The sequence below is a fragment of the Oncorhynchus clarkii genome, chromosome 11 (assembly GCF_045791955.1).
Source record: "Oncorhynchus clarkii lewisi isolate Uvic-CL-2024 chromosome 11, UVic_Ocla_1.0, whole genome shotgun sequence".
NCBI lineage: Eukaryota > Metazoa > Chordata > Actinopteri > Salmoniformes > Salmonidae > Oncorhynchus > Oncorhynchus clarkii.
Genome location: NC_092157.1, coordinates 12,180,423 through 12,205,911, shown reverse-complemented (window position 1 = coordinate 12,205,911; position 25,489 = coordinate 12,180,423). Strand labels below are relative to the sequence as shown.

General features: G+C 42.3%; 3 protein-coding genes across 3 annotated transcripts in view; 1 reads left to right on the top strand and 2 right to left on the bottom strand.

Annotated features, from left to right (window-relative positions):
• The window catches only part of LOC139420209 (melanoma receptor tyrosine-protein kinase-like), a 48,143-nt gene extending 45,445 nt beyond the window's left edge, over positions 1-2,698 (top strand). Inside the window, exon 27 of the mRNA XM_071170056.1 lies at positions 149-2,698. Within this exon, the coding sequence (XP_071026157.1) occupies positions 149-471 (323 nt within the window). The 3' untranslated portion in view covers positions 472-2,698. The remainder of the gene's footprint in view (positions 1-148) is intronic.
• Positions 2,699-2,914: 216 nt separating this feature from the next.
• LOC139420208 (regulator of MON1-CCZ1) lies at positions 2,915-15,205 on the bottom strand. Its single transcript, XM_071170055.1, has 20 exons — positions 14,978-15,205; positions 14,400-14,476; positions 14,224-14,308; positions 14,064-14,120; positions 13,849-13,935; positions 13,258-13,398; positions 12,987-13,090; positions 12,763-12,852; positions 12,389-12,494; positions 12,023-12,131; positions 10,925-10,969; positions 10,725-10,778; positions 8,846-8,974; positions 8,265-8,371; positions 5,568-5,687; positions 5,303-5,380; positions 4,943-5,047; positions 4,390-4,458; positions 3,916-4,141; positions 2,915-3,090 (listed from the first exon to the last, which is right to left on the bottom strand). The coding sequence occupies exons 1-20, from the start codon at positions 15,077-15,079 to the stop codon at positions 3,011-3,013; spliced, it is 1,971 nt and encodes a 656-aa protein (XP_071026156.1). The 5' UTR covers positions 15,080-15,205; the 3' UTR covers positions 2,915-3,010.
• Positions 15,206-15,869: 664 nt separating this feature from the next.
• Positions 15,870-24,873, bottom strand: LOC139420207 (serine/threonine-protein kinase RIO3-like). The gene is made up of 13 exons (XM_071170054.1): positions 24,232-24,873; positions 23,615-23,733; positions 22,923-23,065; positions 22,576-22,683; positions 22,264-22,373; positions 21,917-22,060; positions 21,617-21,744; positions 21,109-21,291; positions 20,799-20,958; positions 20,544-20,624; positions 20,292-20,381; positions 18,592-18,699; positions 15,870-16,771 (listed from the first exon to the last, which is right to left on the bottom strand). The coding sequence occupies exons 1-13, from the start codon at positions 24,265-24,267 to the stop codon at positions 16,661-16,663; spliced, it is 1,521 nt and encodes a 506-aa protein (XP_071026155.1). The 5' UTR covers positions 24,268-24,873; the 3' UTR covers positions 15,870-16,660.
• Positions 24,874-25,489: the final 616 nt, after the last annotated feature.

Here is a 25,489-nt window from a genome sequence, read left to right as displayed (position 1 = left end):
GTACAAACTGTATCCATGTCGAGTTATTGACTTAAAGATCAACTTACAGTAACACAAATGCATTGAGAGCGTAACAGTTTAGCAACATGCATCATCACTGCTCTCTACTGTAAGCCTGGGTATTAACTTTTTTCTTACCGTATTCTAGAATACATGAATCAGAACACCAAGCTCTCTGATGTCTTCAACCCCAACTATGAGGACCCCAGCGTGCCAGCCTGGGCTACTCGGACCTCCTCTGGGTACGACCCGGACAACAAGTTCTTCAACTCCCTGCCACGCGTGCCGGAGGGACCCGAGTATCTCAACATGGCCCGCAGTACCCTCCCTCGCTCTGTATGTGAGAGCAACCCAGACTACCAGGAGGACTTCCTGCTTCAGGCCACACCCACCAGTAGTCACTTCCTGCCCGCAGCAGAGAACCTGGAGTACCTCGGATTGAGCGCTGCTGTACACACCCCTGTACGCTAGAGGACTCCTCCCACAGATCTTAGGGGACAGTGAGGAACAATGGGACCTGAATAAACTTGGATGGAGACAGATGTGGGACATCAGTGAGGTTTTGGAGGAATTTCTCATGTGGTTGTCCCTTTATTTCTGGAGGGAATAGGCTTCATGGAGATGTCAGCTATGAACTGATGCTCTTGGAAATTATGTTCTCTATTTCAAATCCATGGATCAACCATCCATTTAGATGACTTTGAGTGACTTTCAGATCAGAAGAATGAGCCAAAGCCTTGACATAACAATTGTCATGCAAATCATTTTTACAGTCCGGGTCGAGTGTGTGGAACAGTTGTTTTTTTATTTGTCTTGCCATGAAATGTGAAGAGGACGGAGTAGACACAGACCACTAAGGCTGGACACTGATGGACCGTGTGCTTACATTGTATTGTAGACATTCTTTACAGCTCTGCTCTCTGGTTGTACACACTTGAATGCCAAGACTCAATTTGGTGTACCAAGCTACCGGTAACTAACAGGGTCAATCCAAAGGCTTTTGGAAAATGACACAGATGTACAGATTGTGTAGATCAATGCATGTTTCACACAAGACCCACAAGACAGTAAATAACTATTTATTCTAGGTTATTCGGGTCTCACTCTATCTTGGAAAGATAAGTCTTACCTCTTACTAGTATTAATCATTTAAATTGGGCCATAGTAACCATAAAGACACACGTTTAGGACTCAATTCAATCTGGATCGCTGAAACGATACTGATTGCGGAATAGAAATGTAAAGGTGATTTCAAATCAAGCCGACATCTGCAGCGTTTACTGTGAATGAGAATTGTCATTGCCGTGGTGACAATATAAAGTAATACATTACTGAACAAGTACTTTACTGGAAGAGTACAAATGTATACTATAAAGTACCATAACTACACAAATGTACAGCCCACTTTAACATATTGAATATCTTTCAGGTTAAGGTGTTGATGCTGTATCTAGAGGTCATCTTCTGGTACCATCAGTGTTCTCTCTTTCCTTAGATACTGAGGCTGATGGGGGAAAGGAAGGTCACCAAACAGTGTGTGGTACTGAATGGTTGTTGCAGACATTTAAGCTGAATTTAAATTGTTGTCTATACCCGTTTATCACTATTGAAATGTTCGGGTCAGTCACAAGCCTGGGCTGACAATTCAATTTTGAGTGCCATTCGTGGACTTGGAATAATTGGGTCAGATATTCAAAAGAGCAAATGTAATTAAATGTTTGCACATAGTGACCTAGTAAAATGCCCTTTCCAGATTTTAAGCACAAATCATTGTCAACCTATTCTCCACTTAAAATAACCTTGAATAGGTGTTAAATATTGTATATGTACTTTTGAATGTGCACTAGTTTACTTCCATCATTGTCAATAATGGATTAAACCCATTATTGTGAACTAAAGTATGTAAGTGTTGGTTTTAGATTTACAATAGCTCATTGGCAATGAAGATAAATCATTTGGGGGAAAATAGTTGTGGGTTGTCGTTTGAAAGAAAGGGAACATTGAACCCTAAAAATGTACAAATGCGATAAATGTTTACAATACATAAAGCATTGTAAGGGTCTAGTTGAGGACGAGAATGTCAAGTGTGTCATGTAGACTCTTCGCTCTTGTTAACAATAGGTGTAATGTCACATTGTTTGTGAAATTCCTTAATGTCTAACAAAACCAAAATGTGATACTGTCGATGCCTGAATTGCACATCCACGTGCAAATTCACTTTCAGTTCATATAGTATGAATGTACAATACCAATTCAAATGTATTTCACTAGAAGTTAGTCTTAAGCAATGTTAAAAGGTTAGATACTTGTATGTAAATGAGCACTTCCTGGAAATCCCTTCTCCGTGACTCTGTCCATTGCCTTTTTTGAACCAATAACAGAGGTGGCTCGTGCCCTGTTTTTGTGATTGTGTATGATAGGGGTTAGAAGTGTAATGCATGCAAGTAGAAAACAGTTGGCAATTCAACTCAATCAAGCAGTTGGTAATTGTGAGACTACTACCCTCTCTTTGAGCCAAAAGTGTTTGACACGTTACCATGACCTTCTTCCTGTGTTTGTATACTGCATCTAGTAGTATTGTGTTTAGGAGATCATTTTCAATTGTGCACTTCACACATAAAATAATTACAATGTTCCACTGTAAACCTGTCCTAGATGCTATGATGCTGTAAAATAAAGAGTTTAATCTACACTATGGGTTATTCATCAGGTTTTTCGTCAGTAGTAGAAGCTGACATGATCATTTTTCAAACCATAAGCCAGGTTTGTGTTAATTAGGCAGAGGGACTACCTTGACTTGTCCAATAAGAAACACTCCTTTTCGCTTTCCGTTGCGTGCCCTAATGAACATGACCCAAGGCTAGTCAGAAGGACATTTTGTCAAGCAGAATAAAGCATGACATGTAATATAAAATTGATTGTTAGAGTATGTACAAATTACTTTATTAGCATGATTTCAACAATTTACAATAAGTTAGACGGGCTGTGGGATAAGATGAAATGTCACAGCTCAAACTGTTGCTTGCTTCATGAGTGCTTGCTCCCCGAAAACTTGCTTGAAGTATACCACGTGTTCCTCACAGTGCTCACCTAAAGGCCAATCAAAACAGTGTATAGGGTCAAAGGTCAGTCAATACACACCAGTGGCAGTTGGGTGGGAAGTGATTTATTAGCAGTTCATTCAATAATGAGCTATTTATTCCAAGTTTTACTTATTAACCACATGGTTGTGTTTTTAGCATTGGTACCGATTGGGTCCTTATTAATGTATACGTTTTTAAATGTATTTTTATTAGATATTTAGAAAGGTCTATGCTTTGCTCTGTCATGGATTTCAGTTTGCGTTGATAATGTTGCCGTCTATCAAAACCTGAAACCTATAGGAAACAGGTTCAACCATTGATACTCTCCCATGTGTTCCAATGTTTCAAAGAAACCATGCAACTAGGATAAATGTATTCATATGAATTTAAAAAAAGCAATAGGAGCACACAACAGCAGGCGAAGCCAACTAAACTGCTCCAGCACCTTTCAGCATATGCCTGTTGTTCCTGGCTTAATATAGTTATTATTTGGGTCAAGGTAATCTAATAGAAGAAAAAAAAAAAAATCACAGAAGGCACTCATTCATTATTGAAAACTATGGCGTTATAAACATTTCTACAACATTCTTTCTACGGTCATTACAAAGGAGTTAGTCAGACCAGAGCCATGGAAATAGAGGAATTTAGTGTCACCCTACGCAGAGCCATTCCTTCCACCTTTCGGTGCAGACAAGTCACGCTATTGGTGAAACCACCAGACCTAAGACAATGTGGCTCTTGAGTAAGTGGTCTCCATGGTGATAAATAGCACATTACATAGGGAATAAGGAGCCCTTTCAGCTGAAGACCTGGTGTAGAGGTGTCACCTAACCTGGGTTGAAGCTGGGGCTGCCTCTCAGGCGCAGGTTCCTCTGCTCAAAGAACCGGAAGATGGTGTAGAAGAGCATCTGGTCGGCCGTCTGGAGCGCCGCGTCCAGGAACTTGCGAGCGGAGATGTTGTCGTTGCCTCCCACGCTGCGGATGAAGCGCAGAGCACCCAGCACCTGCTGTTTGGACAGGAGCACCTCCACGATCTCATCGTTGGCCGTGGACAGTCTCTGTCACACAGACAGATAGATGGAGGACGTTACAGATCAGCATGTTAAAACATGTCTATATGAGTACCAGGATGTATTGTTATAAGTTAGCCTTGAATGAAGTTCACATGAAGGCTATTTTCTGTAATTAGTTGACAGGATTCTCTGAAAAAACAACCAATTCTACAAAGGACTTTGGGGATGTCCTGTGTGATCACCGATAGCTGTTTAAAATAGTCTGCATGTTAGCGTGTGTGTGTGCATCATACCTTTAACATGTCCAGGGAGAGCTGGTGTGCAGCCGGGTAAGTGCCTTCTAGAGACAACAGCAAACAGGCCTTAAGACAATACAGACACTACAGATGTTAATTCCACAACCAATCAAAATAAAGATCATACAGTAGAACTGATCCAAGGTCTGCTCAACCAATGGAACAACAGACAGTAAATAATCAACCAGGGCTACAGTAGCCTTGTGCTTTTTACTTCCAACAAACAGTTATCTGGTGAGAAATGGGATCACAGGAAGGGAGGTTCCCACGCATTATGTTGGATTAAATATTATATAGGAATTAACTTTCAAAGACTGGGGTAAAACACATATGTCAAAAGGATTTTATATTGTTTCCATTGGAACAGGCAAATCTTATGACGTGCAGCTGAAGTGAAGTATTTGACCTAGATATTTTCTGAAGCATTTAGTCTATAGAACTAACAGCCTGCTGGCCCTTCGTATTAAACGTCACCCCCAACTCCTCTGAATACCCAGGATCAAACTACCATGAAATAGTGGAGCTTTGCTTATAATAATTGAGGACTCACCAGAGGTTTAGAGTCACTGAGGACGTGGTACTGGAGGAACTGATGAAGCATGTAGAAGAGACTGTGATGAACCAACGTCTTAATGACCAGCTCATACAGGTAATGCTGGAGGAGAAACAGAGGAGAGGAAAGTGGACCTTATTTTCAGACAACTCAACATCACAGTTCCCAATTGAAAGGTAATTTGATGACAATATGGGACAATAAATATGCAGAATCTACAGGAACACAAATCATACTAATGTAGCACTGACAACATGTTTCAAGATGAAACAGTGTCATCTCACCATTATGCATAAAACACCAAAAAGCTGTTCTGATAGAGCCTCCCAAAAATACTTTTCTGCAATGAGTACCTACCTGCACGGTGATCTGGACCTGGTTGAGTGAGCGGATGTACTCCATCAGCACAGCAATGATGAATTTGTGAGATACGTCCTGTTGGAGGGGTGAAACAATATAAATGTTCAGTCATCTAACAGGCAATTGAGAAAAAATAACTTTCAATTCAAATCGAAATTGAAATATGGGCTTCACCACCAGCGCTACAGTAGCCTTGTGCCTTTTACTTCAAACAAACAGTTAGCTGGTGAGAAATGGGATCACAGGAAGGAGGTTCCGTCACCTTTTTCTCTGTGAAGGAGGACAGGACGTGTGTGTACATGTCGGACTGGTCGATAACCGCCTGCGTCCGGACAGGCCTCTCCCGAGCAGTGCTGCCTCGGCTGGGACCAGACTCCATAGCCTGAAAGAGATCCAACAGGTAACAACTAGGGCTGTGGCGGTCACAACATTTTGTCAGCCTATGGATTATCAAGCCAATAACTCTGGTCTCATGGTAATTAACAGATTTAGCATCTCCTGGCTCCCACACAGCCTACAAGCCACTGATGCAGAGCTTTGTAACATAAATACATGTAATATTGCCTACACATTCACAATAAATCATATTTATTTTAGACAGGTCTAAAACATAAGAAAATGTAGTCTATTTCGGAAGAACAGAATAGCATTCTGTGAGTTGTCCTTAGATAAGGTCATATGGCTGGGGGCTACACTAGTTCATTTAGTAGACAATATTTACTTATAATTCTTTGGCATTATTTTATAGTATGAAGAATACAATTGAACAAAGCTGAATAAAATAGAAAGGATATTTCCCCAAATGATTTGAGGGATGCGAATATTCTGTGTTGAGCAGTTAAAAAAAGAAACAGGTACTCCTATATGCTTAATTTAGAGTTATTTATGTAACTTTAGTTGTTCTACAAACGTTGGGCTATATGTTTTGATTTTTAATATATTGTAAGGCTGCATGACGCGACTAATGATGACTTGAAAAAAAGTCATTTGAAAAGGCATGAGCTCTGCTTTGTTTGTTTTTTGCTCAGGCTGTACACACTTCAGTCTCTCATTCACAATTTGACAAGCACTTGATAATGCCTTGAATTTCCCAGCAGCATCCCCTTTGTGTGGCCGTAATGCCCCCTAAAACAAATCCATGCCTTTTGCAGCCAGTGGCCATTGTGCCCTTGGGGTAAATATAATAATTATGATTCCCTTCTCCTGGGGTGCTGCGGGCTCCAAAGCACCCCTCACTCACATGGCATCATGTGATCGTGTCTTTCTCACAGGCTAAAAGTGAAGACAGACACTTTGGGGACGCAACTGTGCGCGTCATTATTCAATTCCGAGGTGCATATTTAAGATATTGGAAGAAATGTCCGCATTTACTTTTCGTCAGCCAACAAGATGAGTAGGCCTAACGAACAGCAAAAGCACTTGCCTATGGCAATCTACTATCCCCCATAGTACGAAAGTTCACCTATTATATTCTGTGCGAGAAATAAATATTCCAAACGTAGTCTGGGACAGTTGTGGGATGCAATAGATCCCAAATTAATATAACCACTAGTATCAAAAACCTTTTTTACACAATGTGGCTCACGCAACAGATTGGAACATTTAGCTTAACATTTAAAATTTAATAAACTATTAGGATATTTCTTCACATTATAAGCGCAGAAATGCGAAGACTGCAATAAGCGCAAATGTTCCATTAGCAGGAAAACACCATTATCAAAAGTGACCACAAATGCAATTCTGCTTGTAATGCTTATATTATAAAGTTCCATTTTTATGGGGAAAATTACTTTCCCCAAACTTGAAACTCACACGATGCTTATATATGCCAGTTAAGCTCCACATCCCTTGTAAAAGAGGATCAAATGTGCCTAATTTTAAGATGTTATTTGGCCACTTTAGTTGTGATACAAACCTTATCAAAACATACAGGCCTATGGGCTAGGCTACATGACGTGTGTGACCATGATTAGAAAAAGACAGGGGGGGGAAGGCCTGTTTCTTACCTTACGCTGGGAATCATTTACAAGTAATAATATATAATTCACAAGTGATATGCTAATATTGTCACTCATCAGACTATTCTTGATTTAATCTAGTCTTTACATATACTAAATGATATATATGTTTTAAATTGGTTTTTATTTAGAATGGCCCATTATCATGCACCTGTCTCAGGGGCAGTGGAAAACAGGGGCAGTGGAAAAAAAACACGTCATCTATGCACTTAAATAACGAATGGAGGTCGCTTTTCTTGTGGTTCATTTTCATACCAGCCAGGTAGGCTATACTCCTGTTGTAAAGAGAAGCAATGTGCTTAATATTAGGAACGTTGAGAAATAAATATACTAGGTCTAGCCTATAGAAAGCTGATGGCCTCTATTAAAAAGAGGAGGATCCCATCACTCTGTTTTCTTCTGCAATTGCATAGCCTATAGAAATGTTGTGCAACATAAGCTCATGGGCTCTCATGAAGTGTTTGATTAGATTTTCGATCAGGGTGATTAGAGAGACAATAGAGCGCTGAGTACCAGACAGTTAGCAAGTTTGGTAGGCTACTAATGACCATCAGCAGCAGAGCTTGGAGGAGCCTAATTACCGTGACTAAACAGTCACATGGAATTTGACTGCCGGTGTGGCGATAATAGCCCTAGTAACAACAAAGTCTAGTTACTGCAACAGACAGTGTATGGGCTACTGTCCTGATAATCCGTAATATGGACAAATCAAATCTATTCAGTTGACTATATCCTCTTCATCCTTTTTGTTATTCAAGTTACAAGATCAAAATGGTTAAACGGATCTACTAGTAAGATACCACTACTATCCTAAATAACTTTTCACTAGTGTCACTTGACTTTGTTTCCAACATTAGTGCTGTTTTCCTAAAGAAGTCCTAAAGTGTTAGTTTTGTTTCCTCGATACTGGTATGATCATGACCCTAGTGGGCAGTACTCACCACAGTGTAGGTCTGCTCTGCCTCCAGGTACTCTTTGAAGACTTGGTTGAGTTTGTCAAACACTGTGGCCACCACTGGTAAGCTCCCCTTGTCTTCCCCGTTGAGCACTGAAACACACAGAGAGAGAGGCCTTGAGTGAATCAAATCAAATCAAATATATTTATATAGCCCTTCGTACATCAGCTGATATCTCAAAGTGCTGTACAGAAACCCAGCCTAAAACCCCAAACAGCAAGCAATGCAGGTGTAGAAGCACAGTGGCTAGGAAAAACTCCCTAGAAAGGCCAAAACCTAGGAAGAAACCTAGAGAGGAACCAGGCTATGTGGGGTGGCCAGTCCTCTTCTGGCTGTGCCGGGTGGAGATTATAACAAAACATGGTCAAGATGTTCAAATGTTCATAAATGACCAGCATGGTCGAATAATAATAAGGCAGAACAGTTGAAACTGGAGCAGCAGTGAACACTGCCTATATTCTCTATGGTTCAGGCTCTAATCGTCTATTCTACAACCTTGTTTTATTAGAGTGCTTCCTTCAGCGACAAACACAGTCTCCCCTATCTGTTACACAAGGCAGTCTTACTTTGTGAGCACACAGACAGGATGACCATCTTGCAGTCTCGTCTGCGCAGGAGGAAGTCGATCAGCTTGCCCTTGTCCTGCAGGAGGTTGACGGTGGGCGGCAGCTTCACCTGCAGATACCACTGATATCCTGAAACAGAGGAGGAACACACAGAACAGGTCAGACACCCTGAAACAGAGGAGGAACACGCAGAGGAGCAACACGCAGAGGAGCAACACACAGAACAGGACAGACACCCTGAAACAGAGGAGGAACACGCAGAGGAGCAACACACAGAACAGACCAGACACCCTGAAACAGAGGAGCAACACACAGAACAGGTCAGACACCCTGAAACAGAGGAGGAACACACAGAACAGGTCAGACACCCTGAAACAGAGGAGCAACACGCAGAGGAGCAACACGCAGAGGAGCAACACGCAGAGGAGCAACACGCAGAACAGGACAGACACCCTGAAACAGAGGAGGAACACGCAGAGGAGCAACACACAGAACAGACCAGACACCCTGAAACAGAGGAGCAACACACAGAACAGGTCAGACACCCTGAAACAGAGGAGGAACACACAGAACAGGTCAGACACCCTGAAACAGAGGAGGAACACACAGAACAGGTCAGACACCCTGAAACAGAGGAGGAACACACATAACAGGTCAGACACCCTGAAACAGAGGAGGAACACACAGAACAGGTCAGACACCCTGAAACAGAGGAGGAACACACAGAACAGGTCAGACACCCTGAAACAGAGGAGGAACACACAGAACAGGTCAGACACCCTGAAACAGAGGAGGAACACACAGAACAGGTCAGACACCCTGAAACAGAGGAGGAACACACAGAACAGGTCAGACACCCTGAAACAGAGGAGGAACACACAGAGGAGCAACACGCAGAGGAGCAACACACAGAACAGGACAGACACCCTGAAACAGAGGAGGAACACGCAGAGGAGCAACACACAGAACAGACCAGACACCCTGAAACAGAGGAGCAACACACAGAACAGGTCAGACACCCTGAAACAGAGGAGGAACACACAGAACAGGTCAGACACCCTGAAACAGAGGAGGAACACACAGAACAGGTCAGACACCCTGAAACAGAGGAGGAACACACAGAACAGGTCAGACACCCTGAAACAGAGGAGGAACACACAGACCAGGTCAGACACCCTGAAACATAGGAGGAACACACAGACCAGACACCCTGAAACAGAGGAGGAACACACAGACCAGACACCCTGAAACAGAGGAGGAACACACAGACCAGACACCCTGAAACAGAGGAGGAACACACAGACCAGACACCCTGAAACAGAGGAGGAACACACAGACCAGACACCCTGAAACAGAGGAGGAACACACAGACCAGACACCCTGAAACAGAGGAGGAACACACAGACCAGACACCCTGAAACAGAGGAGGAACACACAGGACAGACACCCTGAAACAGAGGTGGAACACACAGACCAGACACCTTGAAACAGAGGAGGAACACACAGGACAGACACCCTGAAACAGAGGAGGAACACACAGAACAGGACAGACAACCATGCAAGAACATGAGCACCATCCAGAACAAACTGTAGATGAGAAATGTGGAAAGCAATATGGTAACTAAAAAAAATGAATTGAAAGCAATATGGTAACTACATAGTCTAGAAGAGGAGGAGGTGGCTCTACTACCACGTTGGTTACTATACACCCATCTGATCTACAGTGAATAGGGGTTAGTGGTTGTTTCCGGTCCAGATGATAACAGACAGTAAGCCGGGACATAGCCGTCTATGGTTAGATGTTTCTGGTCCAGATGATAACAGACAGTAAGCCGGGACATAGCCGTCTATGGTTAGATGTGTGGGTGTTCTCACTCACCTTCGCTTGCACTGATGATGATGTCGGGTTGAAAGACGCTCCAAGATGAGGAGTCTGAAGGTCAAGGGAAGCATCCATGATCATCAGTAATACCACCACCTACCATTTCCCTGCTAGCTGTTCCAATATGTCATTGACACCGCTTCATTGACAAGTGCCCGCCGCAGCTCATCTAGCTACTTGCGTTTCATAAAGGATACAGAGCTCACAAGGCACCGGAGGCTGGCTAGGTACAGCAGAAGGACCTATGGAGAAGTGAAGTTAGTTTCTGTCAGGGCTTTAGGAGATCTATTCTAAAAGTGACAGGAAGTTACGTCACGTCTCAGACAGACAAATGACACATGGGTAGAAAGAGACACCTGTCTGTCACACATGAGTGATACAATTACAACTGGAATGACTGAAAGTCAGAGAAGACAGGTAAAATACACACATACTGTCAGCCAGTCAGTGACCAAAACAGCCAAGCAGTTGGTAAAGTCTGGCCTGTCCATACACACTCAGTGGCCAGTTTATCAGAACACCACTCCGTTCACAGAAATGATGAGTCACGTGGCCTGCTATATAAAGCAGACAGAAAGGCATCCAGTTACTGTTCGATTGAACGTTCCAGTGGGCAAGTGACCTAAGCGACCGGGTTCAGAAACGGCTGGCGTCCTTAGACTTTTCACGCACGACAGTGTCTAGGTTTTACAGAGAATGGTGCGACAAACAAAAAGCATCCAGTCAGTGGCAGTCCTGTACGTGAAAACACAGCTAGTTGAGAGGTGGAAGGAGAATGAATCGTGCACGCTAACAGGCGGGCCACAAACAGGCAAATAACAGCGCAGTACAACAGTGGCGTGCAGAACGGCATCTCGGAACGCACAACTCGTCAGTCCTTGTCACGGATGGGCTATTGCAGCAGACGACCAGGTTACATTCCTATCATCTAAAAACAAAAAGAAGCGGCTCCAGTAGGCAGGCGAATACCAACACTGGACAATTGAGGAGTGAAAAACATTGCCTGGTCTGACGAATCCTGGATCCTGTTGCATCATGGCAGTCAGGAATAGGCGTAAGCAGCATGAGTCCATGGCCCCATTCTGTCAACAGTACAGGCTGATGGTGTAATGGTGTGGGGAATGTTTTCCTGGCACACGTTAGGTTTCTTGATACCAATTGAGCAACGTTTCCATGCCACAAAGAATTCAGGTTGCTCTGAACACACAAGCGTATCAGTCCCAGTACTAGATGGGTGTATCTAATAAACTGGCCAATGAGTGTACATACATAGAGTAACTACAAGTAGCCTATACCTGTGAGGGGAATCCTGTAGGGGTGTATGGAGCGAGGAGGCAGCACAGGCTGGTGGACGTTTAGGGCACAGTCGGGCTCCCGTAGCTTGATGTCAAATATGATGGAGGTCTGAAATAAGACATTATCTACATCATGCCAGACTTAATGGGTTTGGACCCTGGATATGAAACAACACAACCGTAGTAGTAGTTTGCCTGTCTAACCTCAAGCAGTGTTCTGCCTTGATTTTTTAACAAGGTGGTCTTCCCTTTGGACTCAAGAGATTTTGCATTTATGAACACCTGTAAAATGCACCCCTCTTACAGTCTTTGGTGAGAACCCTGCTCAAAATGCTCCAATTGTCATTTCTTGCCAAAAGGACTCACCTGGGTGCTCTGATGATGCACTACCACCAGGTTATCCACCACGTTGAGGGCAAACTTCCCTGTGGTGTTGAGTTTTAACACGTTGGTCTTCTTACAGGATCCCTCCCTGGGAACAACATGTCGTTAGGCCAGACATAATTTACCAATTTAGCCCTTCGGGTATTCCCTATGTATAAATTACACCATGGATATTTCATTTCAAGATTGATCCAGTAAATGTCTATGAGTAGCTTCTTACTCTAGCTAGTTTCTCTAGTTACACAAGAAACTCTGAATATAAGGGCGATATGATTGCTGCATGACCATGTTAAGTTAGGAGGAATTTCAGCATGTTTAGAGGAATGTCCATTAGGAATATGCTAAATAAGATGTACCTGGGTAGCTGATAGAGGATCACCTCAGCACAGGGACTGTCGGTAGTTCTGGAGTGATGCTTCAGATACATTACATACAGCTGACCGTAACTACCATTAGAAACAAAGTGAACAACTCATTCAGCGTTCAGACCGCCCAAAGGGCTTTTGCTTTTTGTTTGAAATTGTTACTTGAATATCGAGCCAAAATATGAAATATCAATTAAAAACAGTTACAAACTCACATGTTGGACACAGCAATGTCCCTCTCTGACAGATTGAGCTTGGCTGGCTTGGGAACCACCGGAAGCTCGATCTCAAACTTGGACATTTTAGACATGGTCCCACTCTGGTGGGACAAAAAAAACAATAGGTTTTATGATTATAGTTCCAGCAACTTTAGGATGCGAATGCTTGCTCAAACATGAACATGAGCTTTTGGTGGTATATATCATGTCTTACTGTATCAGCAGGTGAACATTTTTGAGACATCTTATGTCAGTTTTGACCACTTACTTTGAAGGCAAACGGCTGCAGCACATTGCCCTGGAAGGTGGTAGAGAGCAGGATGACTGCAGTCTCAGGACAGTACATGTACCAGTTCACATTGATGCTCTGACTCTTCAGCAGCTTCAGGCTACGCTTGTCAGGAAGCACCTAAACACAGAGAGCATATCATTGACAACTTCAACTCAAATGAAATTCTGGAACAAGACACCTTTTTGTAGAACATTTTGAGCGTAACAGGCATCCCTGTTCACATTGCAGTCTTCTTCTTTTCGTATTCCAGTCTAAAGAGGTAACGTTACCAATCAACCTAATACTGTGCAGTACTGCAAAATCTGACAACTTTATTTCTCAGTCAGTGGTATATTAAGACCTCTAGTGGTTGTAGTTTGAATTGAGTCACGTAAGTGTCATGTGATAATGTTTTAGTATAAGAAAGAGTAATACAGGGCAAACTCAATTGATAGTGCTGTGATACAATAACCTAGGAAACAATCTAGGTGTGCAACTTTCCTGATAGTGCATTCCTATCCTAAATCACAAAAACAACTGGCTTTATTATACATCACAAGGAATATGATTCATGTGAAACATAGTTACCTGGTAGAACTCAATTCCCTGGTCAGTGATGAAAACGATTTCATTCCAGTTAGTCCAACAGAAGCCCAAAATACTGGCATTCTTCATCTGTCAATCAAAAAGGAGAATATAAAACAAATCACACCTATTGAAAATTGACTCATGCTTAGTTACAACATGAAGAAATTACAGCTATTTTGAACTTCAAACATTTGACACTGGATATGCTTGCATACCTTACATTCCTGGGAGAATTCCAAATGTGGATAATCCGGTATGAAGTTTATGAAATCCTACAAGAAACAAAAACTGAGGCTTTTGGTGAGGCCATCAGCATGGATAGAAAACACAATAATTGAATAACATTGAGTTGAGAATGATTGCTGTAATGTTTACCACAGATTTCGGTGTTCTCTGAACTGCCAAAATCTTATTTCCGATTGAAAACTTGATGCACTTCACCTCTCCTTTGTCATCCATTCTGTGAAGAAAATGTATATACACTGCATGAGACCATTATCATTGAGCTTATGATCATCATCATCGTCACAATATATGCATCATCTCATTACCTGAAGGCAACTGAGCTTTTGTCCTCTGGTCCTTTAACCACAACTCCAGTGGCACCCCCTGATCGCACTGCAAACACCTGAAGAAGCAACCAGGGTAAATAGAGAACAATCAATATATAAAAGGATTTGGAGCCTGGCATCCATTACATTAAGAGAACAGTAACTTCTACCTGAAGCATTAGAATGAGGGTTACTGCTCATCTAACCTGCCTCGTTTAGCTGGTGAATGTACTACCAGAGACATGTGTTAAATGTTGACTGAAGTTCACTAATTCGACTACCATATTAATTAGCCATACTGTATGGCTACACTTTAGGACCTTCACCAAGCTGCAACATGGGAATCAACAGTTCGACAGCCACCCTCATCAAAGCTAGTTATTTGTACTTGCGTTCACATAAGCCAGCATACTGCAGTAGCTACCAAGCTGAATGTAAAATCAAGATACAATATGATTTATTTAGCTAGCTATAATCGCGCTAACTAAGCATCTAGCTAACTGTATCTGGAGTAACCACCATAGCTGAGCATATCCTTCTAGCTAGCCTTGGTTATTAACGTTAGTAACGTTAAGTACCTGTTTGTTTGCTTCGTCAAAAAACACATTGTTGACGCTTGAGGCATTTTCAAATTGCACAGGATTTTCACAAAGTTCCAGGTAGTAGTGTTCCTCACTCATTGTGAATCTTTAGCTTGATTGACTATTATGTATTGCAGTTAGTTGTCAGTGTTTGCTCTGCATTTCATAAATTAATTGTCCAAAGCCTCTCTACCGCAAGTTCCGGTTTCAAAATCATGTGACAGTCACGTGACTCACATAAAATATTAACGCCACATAGAACAATGACATACATCACCGGATGTATAAATCTGAAAGCTTGGCATGTCCACTCACTACAGCCCAGAGGCCGGCAGCGGGAGGAGATGGACCGACATTCTGCACATGTTCTCATCGACAAAACATTTGATCTCAATACAGTTTTCGGTTACTAAAACGAAAATATGTTATGAACTGATTTTGAATAAGTTTAGTAGACTTTACCCTTTGCCAAAACACTTTTTATATTGCGTTATTTAGGAGTGCAAAGGCGAATTGAGTTATTGCACACGCGCACTTCACAAAGTAGGCGTTCCCTAACGGAAATACACAGATGCCTCCTCCTTGTTCTGCCCAAAATGACACATTTGTTCACATAGACCAGTCTGTCGTTTCCTATCTTTGGTAATGCCGTCTCTGGTAATGCTGCGTTCATATCATGTCGAAAACTCGGGACCTCCGAGTTAAAAGTAAATTATTTGCGTAAAGCTTCCTATTTGTTGATTCTAGTACCTCCCGGTTGGGAAACTCGGGATCCGACTCTTCCGCCTAGGTTAGCAAGTTAGACATTTGAGTTTCCAACATGCGACTAAACGCTACTTTCAAAATAAAAGTCGATTGTCAAACTGAAATCAAACACTCAAACAAGATATAGGTGGTTTCTGCAGGCTTTTATACAAGTTGGACTGGCTGACTGAGTAATATTGACATGTTATAGTTACATATAGATTGCTTGTATTGTTTTATAACTCCTAGTTTAAGTGCAGTTTGGTGTCTCCTGTCAAGCTGTTGCTGCTGATGCTCCATTTGTCCAGAGCAAAGGAAAATTAATGACAAAGCATAACTAAAATTTATGCCATTTATTTCCAACATTATATTGAAGTTGGAGATCACAGAAAACACAGCTCCCTTGTACGATCAATGGACCTCAATGCATCTTGGTGCCAATGAAAAACAATTCATTGCGTCTTCATTCATGACTGCACCTTTCATGATTAAAATATTAACTGACACGAACTAGGGCTCTTCACCAAATATTGGATTGCAATTTGTTCCATTCATATAACGCAAAGCTCTTTTCATTCGAGCCCAGTTCACCTGTGAAGATAACTTCATGTCATGAATGCTGAAAACCATCTAATTTTTAAAAAGCAATAATTGTGTACGCATGTAGATGCATCCGTCATGTCCCCCTTAGATGTCCCCATCCATTTCATCTACAAACGTAGTAATGGAATGAGATGTTGACATTTCATGGAGGTGTATGGGAGGCTGTTCAGCCCACTGCCCCCAGTGTAGCATCTTGGGATGCAGTGACCTTTCGACCTTGTGTCCCTCATTGTGATGAAAGACCTTTGGGTGGGGGTTTACTCGCCCATTCTCTCAAACAGAATCAACTGAACAGGATCCATGGAGCTAATCATGGTGTCTAACATCTCATCGTTAATCATCCTCGTGGTGTAATAGGGGAGGCCCTCCGTCGCTGGTGCTGGAGTAGGTTCTCTTGCCCCTTCTCTGCACGTGGTCTTCATTCATCTTCTCCAGTGCCTCGATCTATAAAACGACAAGTGAGGACAGTGTTAATACAAAAATCAAAGACGTAGAGGAAAGTAACCCATCAACTTAATTATGTGCATACAGGTAGTCAACCACTGTATGAAAGTTAATATTATAATCCCCAGTTTCTGGTAAGCACTTTGACAAAAAGCGCTCTATATCTATACAATTTGATGGATTAGGGTCAAATTGTACATTGAACAAAAATATAAGCGCAACAAGTAAAGTGTTGGCCCCATGTTTCATGAGCTGAAATAAAATATCCCAGAAATGTTCAATACGCACAAAAAGTAAATTTCGAACAAATTGTGCACATCCCTGTTAGTATGCATTTCTCATTTGCTAAGACAATCCATTCACCTGACAGGTGTGGCATTTCAAGAAGCTGATTAAACATGATCATTACACAGGTGCACCTTGTGCTGGGGACAATAAATGGCCACTAAAATGTGCAGTTTAGTCACACTCCACAATGCCACAGATGTCTCAAGTTGAGGGACTGTGCAATTGACATACTGACTGCAGGAACATCCACCAGAGCTGATGCCAGAGAAGTTAATGTTAATTTCTCTACCATAAGCCGCCTCCAACGTTGTTTTAAAGAATTTGGCAATGGGTCCAACCGGCCTCACAACCGTAGACCACCTGTAACCACGCCAGCCCAGGGCCTCCACATCCGGCTTCTTCTTATGCGGGACCATCTGAGACCAGCCACCCAGACAGCTGATTAAACTGTGGGTTTGCACAACTGAAGAATGTCTGCCCAAACTATTAGAGACCATTTCAGGGTCTTGAACTGACTGCAGTTCGATGTCATAGCCGACTTCAGTGGGCAAATGCTCACCTTCGATGGCCACTGGCACGCTGGAGGTGTGCTCTTCACGGATGAATCACAATTTCAATTGTACCGGACAGGTGGCAGAGAGCGTGTTTGGCATCATGTGGGCAAGTGGTTTGCTGATGTTAAAGTTGTGAACAGAGTGTCCCATGGTGGCGGTGGGGTTATGGTATGGGCAGGCATAAGCTACAGACAACAAACATAATTGCATTTTATCAATGGCAATTTTAATGCACAAAGATATCGTGATGAGATCCTGAGGCCCATTGTCGTGCCATTCACCCGTCGCCATCACCTCAATTTTCAGCATGATAATGCACAGCCTCATATAGCAAGGATCTGTACACAATTCCTAGAAGCTGAAAATGTCCCAGTTCTTCCATGGCCAGTATACTCACCAGACATGTTACCCACTGAGCATGTTTGGGATGCTCTGGACATGTACGACAGCGTGTTCCAGTTCCCTCCAATATCCAGCAACTTCGCACAGCCATTGAATTAGAGTGGGTCAACATTCCACAGGCCACAATCAACAGCCTGATTAACTCTTTGCGTATGAGATGTGTAGTGCAGCATTAGGCAAATGGTGGTCACACCAGATACTGACTGGTTTTCTGATCTTCTCCTACCTTTTTAAAATAAAAAGTATCTGTGACCAACAGATGCATATTTGTATTCACAGTCATGTGAAATCCATATGTTGGGGTCTAATGAATTTATTTACATTGACTGATGTCCTCATATGAACTGTAAGTAAAATCTTTGAAATTGTTGCATGTTGTGTTTATATTTTTCTTCAGTTTAGTATAAACATTCCCCACCCCAATAAGGCATTCAGTGCATGATAGATTTGTTTTGTGTGTTAAGACAAGAGCCCACTTTAAACTGCCTGTAAAACTTAGTTCTGTAAATTCAATGAAACTACATGAATCTCCAACAGAGAAATAATACCCTCATAGGGACCTCAATGTTTTCTGACCTGGGCAAGGAAGTCTGCCTCGCTGTCACCGCTGAGCTGCAGCCCAGACACGACGTTGAAGAGCTCGTACACATTCATGGCTTCCGACACCCCACCCTTCTGGAAGAACTGCAGAGACGAGATAAAAACGATATCTTGTTATTAAAACCACCAGCGTGTCACTGATACAAAACCTGATGTAAGAATAGTGGACATGTTTTGACTTTCGCCTAGTTTCCACCAACTGAGGTGTGGCAGCTAAATATACAGGACCTCATCCTGTATATATACATCCTGTACCTGAACCCAACCCGTAATCATTCAGAATGAGTGACTAAACTCAACCCTTACCGTAACCATTCAGAATGAGTGACTAAACTCAACCCAACCCGTAACCATTCAGAATGAGCGACTAAACTCAACCCTTACCGTAACCATTCAGAATGAGTGACTAAACTCAACCCAACCCGTAACCATTCAGAATGAGCGACTAAACTCAACCCAACCATTCAGAATGAGCGACTAAACTCAACCCAACCATTCAGAATGAGCGACTAAACTCAACCCAACCATTCAGAATGAGCGACTAAACTCAACCCAACCATTCAGAATGAGCGACTAAACTCAACCCAACCATTCAGAATGAGCGACTAAACTCAACCCTTACCGTAACCATTCAGAATGAGCGACTAAACTCAACCCAACCCGTAACCATTCAGAATGAGCGACTAAACTCAACCCTTACCGTAACCATTCAGAATGAGCGACTAAACTCAACCCTTACCGTAACCATTCAGAATGAGCGACTAAACTCAACCCTTACCGTAACCATTCAGAATGAGCGACTAAACTCAACCCTTACCGTAACCATTCAGAATGAGCGACTAAACTCAACCCAACCCGTAACCATTCAGAATGAGCGACTAAACTCAACCCAACCATTCAGAATGAGCGACTAAACTCAACCCAACCATTCAGAATGAGCGACTAAACTCAACCCAACCATTCAGAATGAGCGACTAAACTCAACCCAACCATTCAGAATGAGCGACTAAACTCAACCCAACCATTCAGAATGAGCGACTAAACTCAACCCAACCATTCAGAATGAGCGACTAAACTCAACCCAACCATTCAGAATGAGCGACTAAACTCAACCCAACCATTCAGAATGAGCGACTAAACTCAACCCAACCATTCAGAATGAGCGACTAAACTCAACCCAACCATTCAGAATGAGCGACTAAACTCAACCCTTACCGTAACCATTCAGAATGAGCGACTAAACTCAACCCTTCCCGTAACCATTCAGAATGAGCGACTAAACTCAACCCAACCATTCAGAATGAGCGACTAAACTCAACCCAACCATTCAGAATGAGCGACTAAACTCAACCCAACCATTCAGAATGAGCGACTAAACTCAACCCAACCATTCAGAATGAGCGACTAAACTCAACCCTTCCCGTAACCATTCAGAATGAATGACTAAACTCTAGCCTTAACTTCAGGATTTGACGTTTGAAGAAATGGAAACGAGAGAGCAGCAGAAGCAACGAAAACACTTCGAAATTTGACGTTTGGAGAACGTGGACGCACATGAATGCTGCAGTGAGACAGATCTTGTTGTGCAAATCAGGACTTTAGTCTGTGTTTACTGTGAGCTGGAAGTAACAGGCAATTTAAACCTACAGTACTTGTATCACTGTGAGCTAACTTACCGTAGCCACGTTTCTGCAGTCCCTGAACAGGAACTCAAGGCCATGAGGGTGATTGGGCTCAATGGACTGACTTACATCAATTAGCCAAACCTACATAAAACAAGATGATTAAATCACTCATGCTGAATAAAGGTAAAATCTCATGCCAGAATTTCCAGTTGAAATTAACCATGAGGAATCAGGTATAAAAATAAGGTGTAGACTGACCCACCTGGATAAATAACGGTTAGACAAACATGATAAATAGCCTACCTTCCCCTGATGCCACAGCATGTTGTATTCGCTCAGGTCGGCGTGGATGAGGTTACACTCATGATACAACTGCTGCATCATCTGCAAGGACAGACACACCCAGGGGTCATAATAACCCAGAATTATACTTCTCAGTCAGATACTCATCTCTTTGAAACGAGTGCGCACAACCAAATATTACTATGAGGTACGTAAATACACAACAACATAAGTAACGTCTACATTAGTGCATGGCGGCACAGCAGCTGCACTCACATGAAGCACTTGGTAATAGGCCCTGTTCATGTCCTCAGAGCCCAACATGGCTTCTTTCAGTTTGGGAGCCGGCACATGATCCTTGCCAATGAACGACATCACCAGGATGTGCTTCTTCAGAATCACCACCTCGGGGCATGGGATGTCAGCCTTTTTCATACTGATGGAGTGGGGAAGAGAGTGAGCCATAACACAGTTGGAGCATTGGAAACTGATATAAAAAATAAAAAATAAAGTTATTTGAACCGAGTTTTTAGATAAATGAGGTGAATTGGTGTTGGTCCATTTAAGTGACATCATCACCACGCACCGAGCCAGGTTGTGCATCTCTTTCTCAGCCCAGAGGCGGATGATCTTGCGGGGATTCAGCTTGCTGAAGCGTTCCTTGAAGCGGTAGTCGTCCTTGATGTACTTGTCGCGGTTCTTGAACTCATTGAGTGTGGTCTTGAAGACCTTGAGTACACACTCATCTGGGACAGCCTTCTCCTCCATGCTGGGAGAAAAAAACAATATTGGAAAACCTTAGAAACCAACTACAACTTAATTAACAGACATTTAGGGGGGGAAGTTCTATACAAAAACTGTTAAATACTACAACTATGGCTACTGAAATATGGCAAATAAATCTACTGCTATAGTGTCTCTGTCATGACATAATCATTGACAATGTAAAGGTCATGACGTAACTTCAGGCAATGAAAGGTCCTGATCTGACTCATCAGGCCAGGTGATAGACGCCTTGGGTCGATCAACCTTTGGTCAGTCAATTCAAGGTGTGGGTTCTTGCGAAACACAATTTGTCATGATGTCACCCTCACCTTCCCCCATCTGCGTGGAACACCACAGACTCCTTTCCAGTGCTGATGCAGCCGTTGATGTTCTCCAGAACGCCTGCGTTCACCATTTTGTACATGAGCAGACGGGTCCTTGGGTCCACTGCTTGTTCCTGTGAATGAAAAGAGGGAGAAAAGTACAGAAAAGAAAGCAGAAGTGGATAATCATGACGGAATTGAAATATATTAAAATACTATACAGATCTGAACATGGCATGAGGCCATTTTGTTGTCATTTTCAAATTCTTATTTCTATTGTCAATTCCTCCTTTTGCATAGACTCACAGCAGTGGAGTGCTCCTTTTTGTCATGCAGTCGGGCACTGCGACGCTGCTCGGAGTGGCAGTGTTGCTTCAGGGAGTTGTACACCTGGTTAGAGAGCTTCAGGTCCATGCCAAGCCCATCTCCCACATTGATCTCTGGGGCAAACTGGGAGGACAGGACAGAGAGGGAGATTACAAAAAGGCTGACAGTTTGGGATATGTTCACAATAGTGAGTACACAAATTAAGCCACACATTTCAAAGCTAAATGGAGATAAATGCTAATTACTACTTATACAATTTCCCCAATGTGTCTGTCTATTGAATGACGCTGAACCAAGGAAAAAGGTGAACTTCTTATCACTCTTACATTGTCCATGCGTGCAGTATTCTTCCTGCCACACACAACCTCATCGTGCTTAGTAGTGATGTTCTTGCCTTTCCCAGTAAAGCCTTTTCTTGGAGTTGTCGTGGGCTTATCTGGAACACGTTTAGAAAAAAAAGAAAAAAAAGGGTTAACGTAGTAAGTTTAACTATTGCTTTAACATAAAACAACCACCAATCAACAGCAACCAATATTTTATGCAGGAAGATGTTGGCCTGTTACAAGTTTAAAGTAGATGTATTGGACCTAGCGTCAATACTGATATATGGGGTAAAATTATAAAGGAATGGACGTTACCGGCTTTGTAGGGGTCGTGGCGAGTGTCTTGCCAATCAACTTCATCCTCGGAGCTGTCGCTATCCTCGTAAGGGTGCACCATGCGATAGTTCTCAAAGGAGATGGACACTGCAACAGTAAAGAACAATCTCTCAAATTCTTCATAACGCCACTACGGTTCATTCTTTTTTACACATTCTAGAAACCTGGTCATGTTTACTAGGGTACAAAACACTTGAAAATGTTTTGACATGGAAAACTAAAATGAGCGGTCCAGGTGTTCTCACCCCGTTTCAGTCTGTTTTATTCAGTATCTAATGAAAACGAACCTTGTATTGTTCTAATACCAGACATGTTCATAGGCTTACGTTTGCTATCCCCGTTTAATTTTTTTTCTTCCGTGCGCAGCTGGGTGTCAAACTCCTTGTCAAACTGCATCTGCAGCATCTGAGCCAGCATCAGATCACAGTCCGTTTCTGGCTCCTCACCAGCATCCAGAGCAGCATTGACACTAGAACACATAGGATATTGGACATAAACATGCCGTCCTACACCCGCACAATAACCTAATGTGAGTGTGGTGCTAGTTTCAATTGACACTGAAGTGCCTACAACGACCAGACAAGAGGGTGAGAACATATCCTTTCAAGTTTTTATTTTATTTCACCTTTATTTAACCAGGTAGGTCAGTTGAGAACAAGTTGTCATTTACAACTGCGACCTGGCCAAGATAAAGCAAAGCAGTGTGACAAAAACAACAGCGTTACACAAACAAACGTACAGTCAATAACACAATAGAAAAATCTATGTACAGTGTGTGCAAATGTAGAAGAGTAGGGAGGTAGGCAACAAATAGGCCATAGAGGCAAAATAATTACAATTTAGCATTAACACTGGAGTGATAGATGTGCAGATGATGTGCAAGTAGAGAGGGTAAGTAATACTATAGGGATGAGGAAGTTGGGTGTGCTATTTACAGATTGGTTAAGGTGAACCGACAACACAGACAAGGTGGTGTAAGGGTTAGGGATATTGATGATATTATTATTATGGTACTTACTCTGGGGAATCAGGGAAAGCATTGCTTTCCTCATCCAGTTGCTTTGCCAGCTGCTCGCTCATGACGTCAGCGAGGGAACAGGGTGACACCGCCTTGGTAGTGGTGGCGCCCCATGGACTCTGAAGGACCATATATTCAAATGAGCTAATAGCAATACAGTCCAACATGATGCTTCCCTTTGCTAACATATCGATGTACTCGTTATGTGCTTGAATAACTACTTGAATAAAGCGGTAGTTAACCAATTAGTTGACAATCTAAGCGAACTATACACACGTTAGCCATCCTGTCAATCAAAAAAGCCATGCCAGGGACATGCCGCGACTTGTCTAGCATTTATATAGCTTGCTAGCTAATACGTTAGTTACTTATTCTGAATTAACCAACGTTTGAAGCATGTCAGCTTGTTGGCTCGTCGCTATCAGATTTGGCTGTTGATGGATACGAATGTGAATTAGCGTTACAGTAGATCGATTAATGTGTAGCTGTAACATTATTTAAAACTAGTTTAGGTCACGTTAATCTGTCCTCCCCAAGACGAGCCTTTTAAGGCTCGGTTTTCGCAAGGGCCATATTACATGTCAAGAATGTCGGACTAAGTTAGCAAACTAACTCACCTTTGGTCCTTCTGCAGTGATCCCTATTTGATCCATGACAGCAGCCCAGAGTTTCAGTCTTTGACAGCAGCAGTATTCAGACAGTCAGATGTCGAGCAATAATCTTAGCTAGCAACACGTTTACGACGACAAACAGTCTCCTTTTATCGTTTCCCGAATTAGACACGATAATGAAACCGTTTAGATGTGTTATCTTAAGCCAAATAAAGTTAATGTCACTAATGAACAGATTTCTTGCTAAATGACAAGGATTTTACGAGAGCTGTAGAGCAAATTCTGCTTTGCGTTGTTCCAGAGATATTAGAAAAGGAAGAGAGACGAAACCTAGCCGGAAATGACTGGAGCAACGTGTAAAGCACCGCCCAGCAGACTATTGACCAATCGCGTTCAGGTTGTTCTTCTGCGTCACGCAGTTGCTACGCTATTCTTCAAGCAATCCCTTCTAAAAAGTCAAGAGTTTCAGTCGAGAAACTTGGCTATTTTCCTCAAAATAACGTAATTTCAAAGCTACACGATATTATAGAGAACAAGTTAAATATCTCATATCTCGAAAAATATGTGTAATTTTGTACCTGTTGCTCACGCAATTCATGCTATTTCATGCTTTTTTGAAATAGCTTCCAATTAAGTCCCATTTACTCCATGAAGGAGTGATATCGCCCAAAATGCACCGTGCGGGCAATTGATGTCAATAGAATTTCCCATCTCCTCAAAAGTGTCTCTGGTTCTTCATCCAGAATAAGGAAATGACGTTTCGATCCTTCTTCGGGGATTCAAAGGAAACCAGCAGGTTAAACCAGGCGCATTGCTGCCATCTACAGCTCAATGTGTTTCCCTGCTCCTACCATATACAGTATATGGATCTTACCCTGCTCCTGAACCAAACTCGGCTCTTTTTAGTATAAAAAAAATGCATCCGGTCTTGCAATTTTGTTTTTAAAATGTATGTTATTCTTTCACAAGCATTTTTAACAACACATTATCTCTGAAGTAAATTAGTAGGCCAGACACCTATACAGGTCTTTCACCATTAATCAAGGTATACTACACAATATTGGCATTCAATAAGTTTAATTCAGAATACATGTAATTGTTCAAAGTGTGTGCGTGCAGGGGCAGACTGGGACCAGAAATCGGCGCTGGCATTTCTAACCCACCGGCCCATTTTCTTCCTTGAGGACCCCATTATTAGCCAGATAATGACAGGCCACAAGACAAAAAATGGACAAGGCCATCGGGCATTTGCCAGAAATGTCAA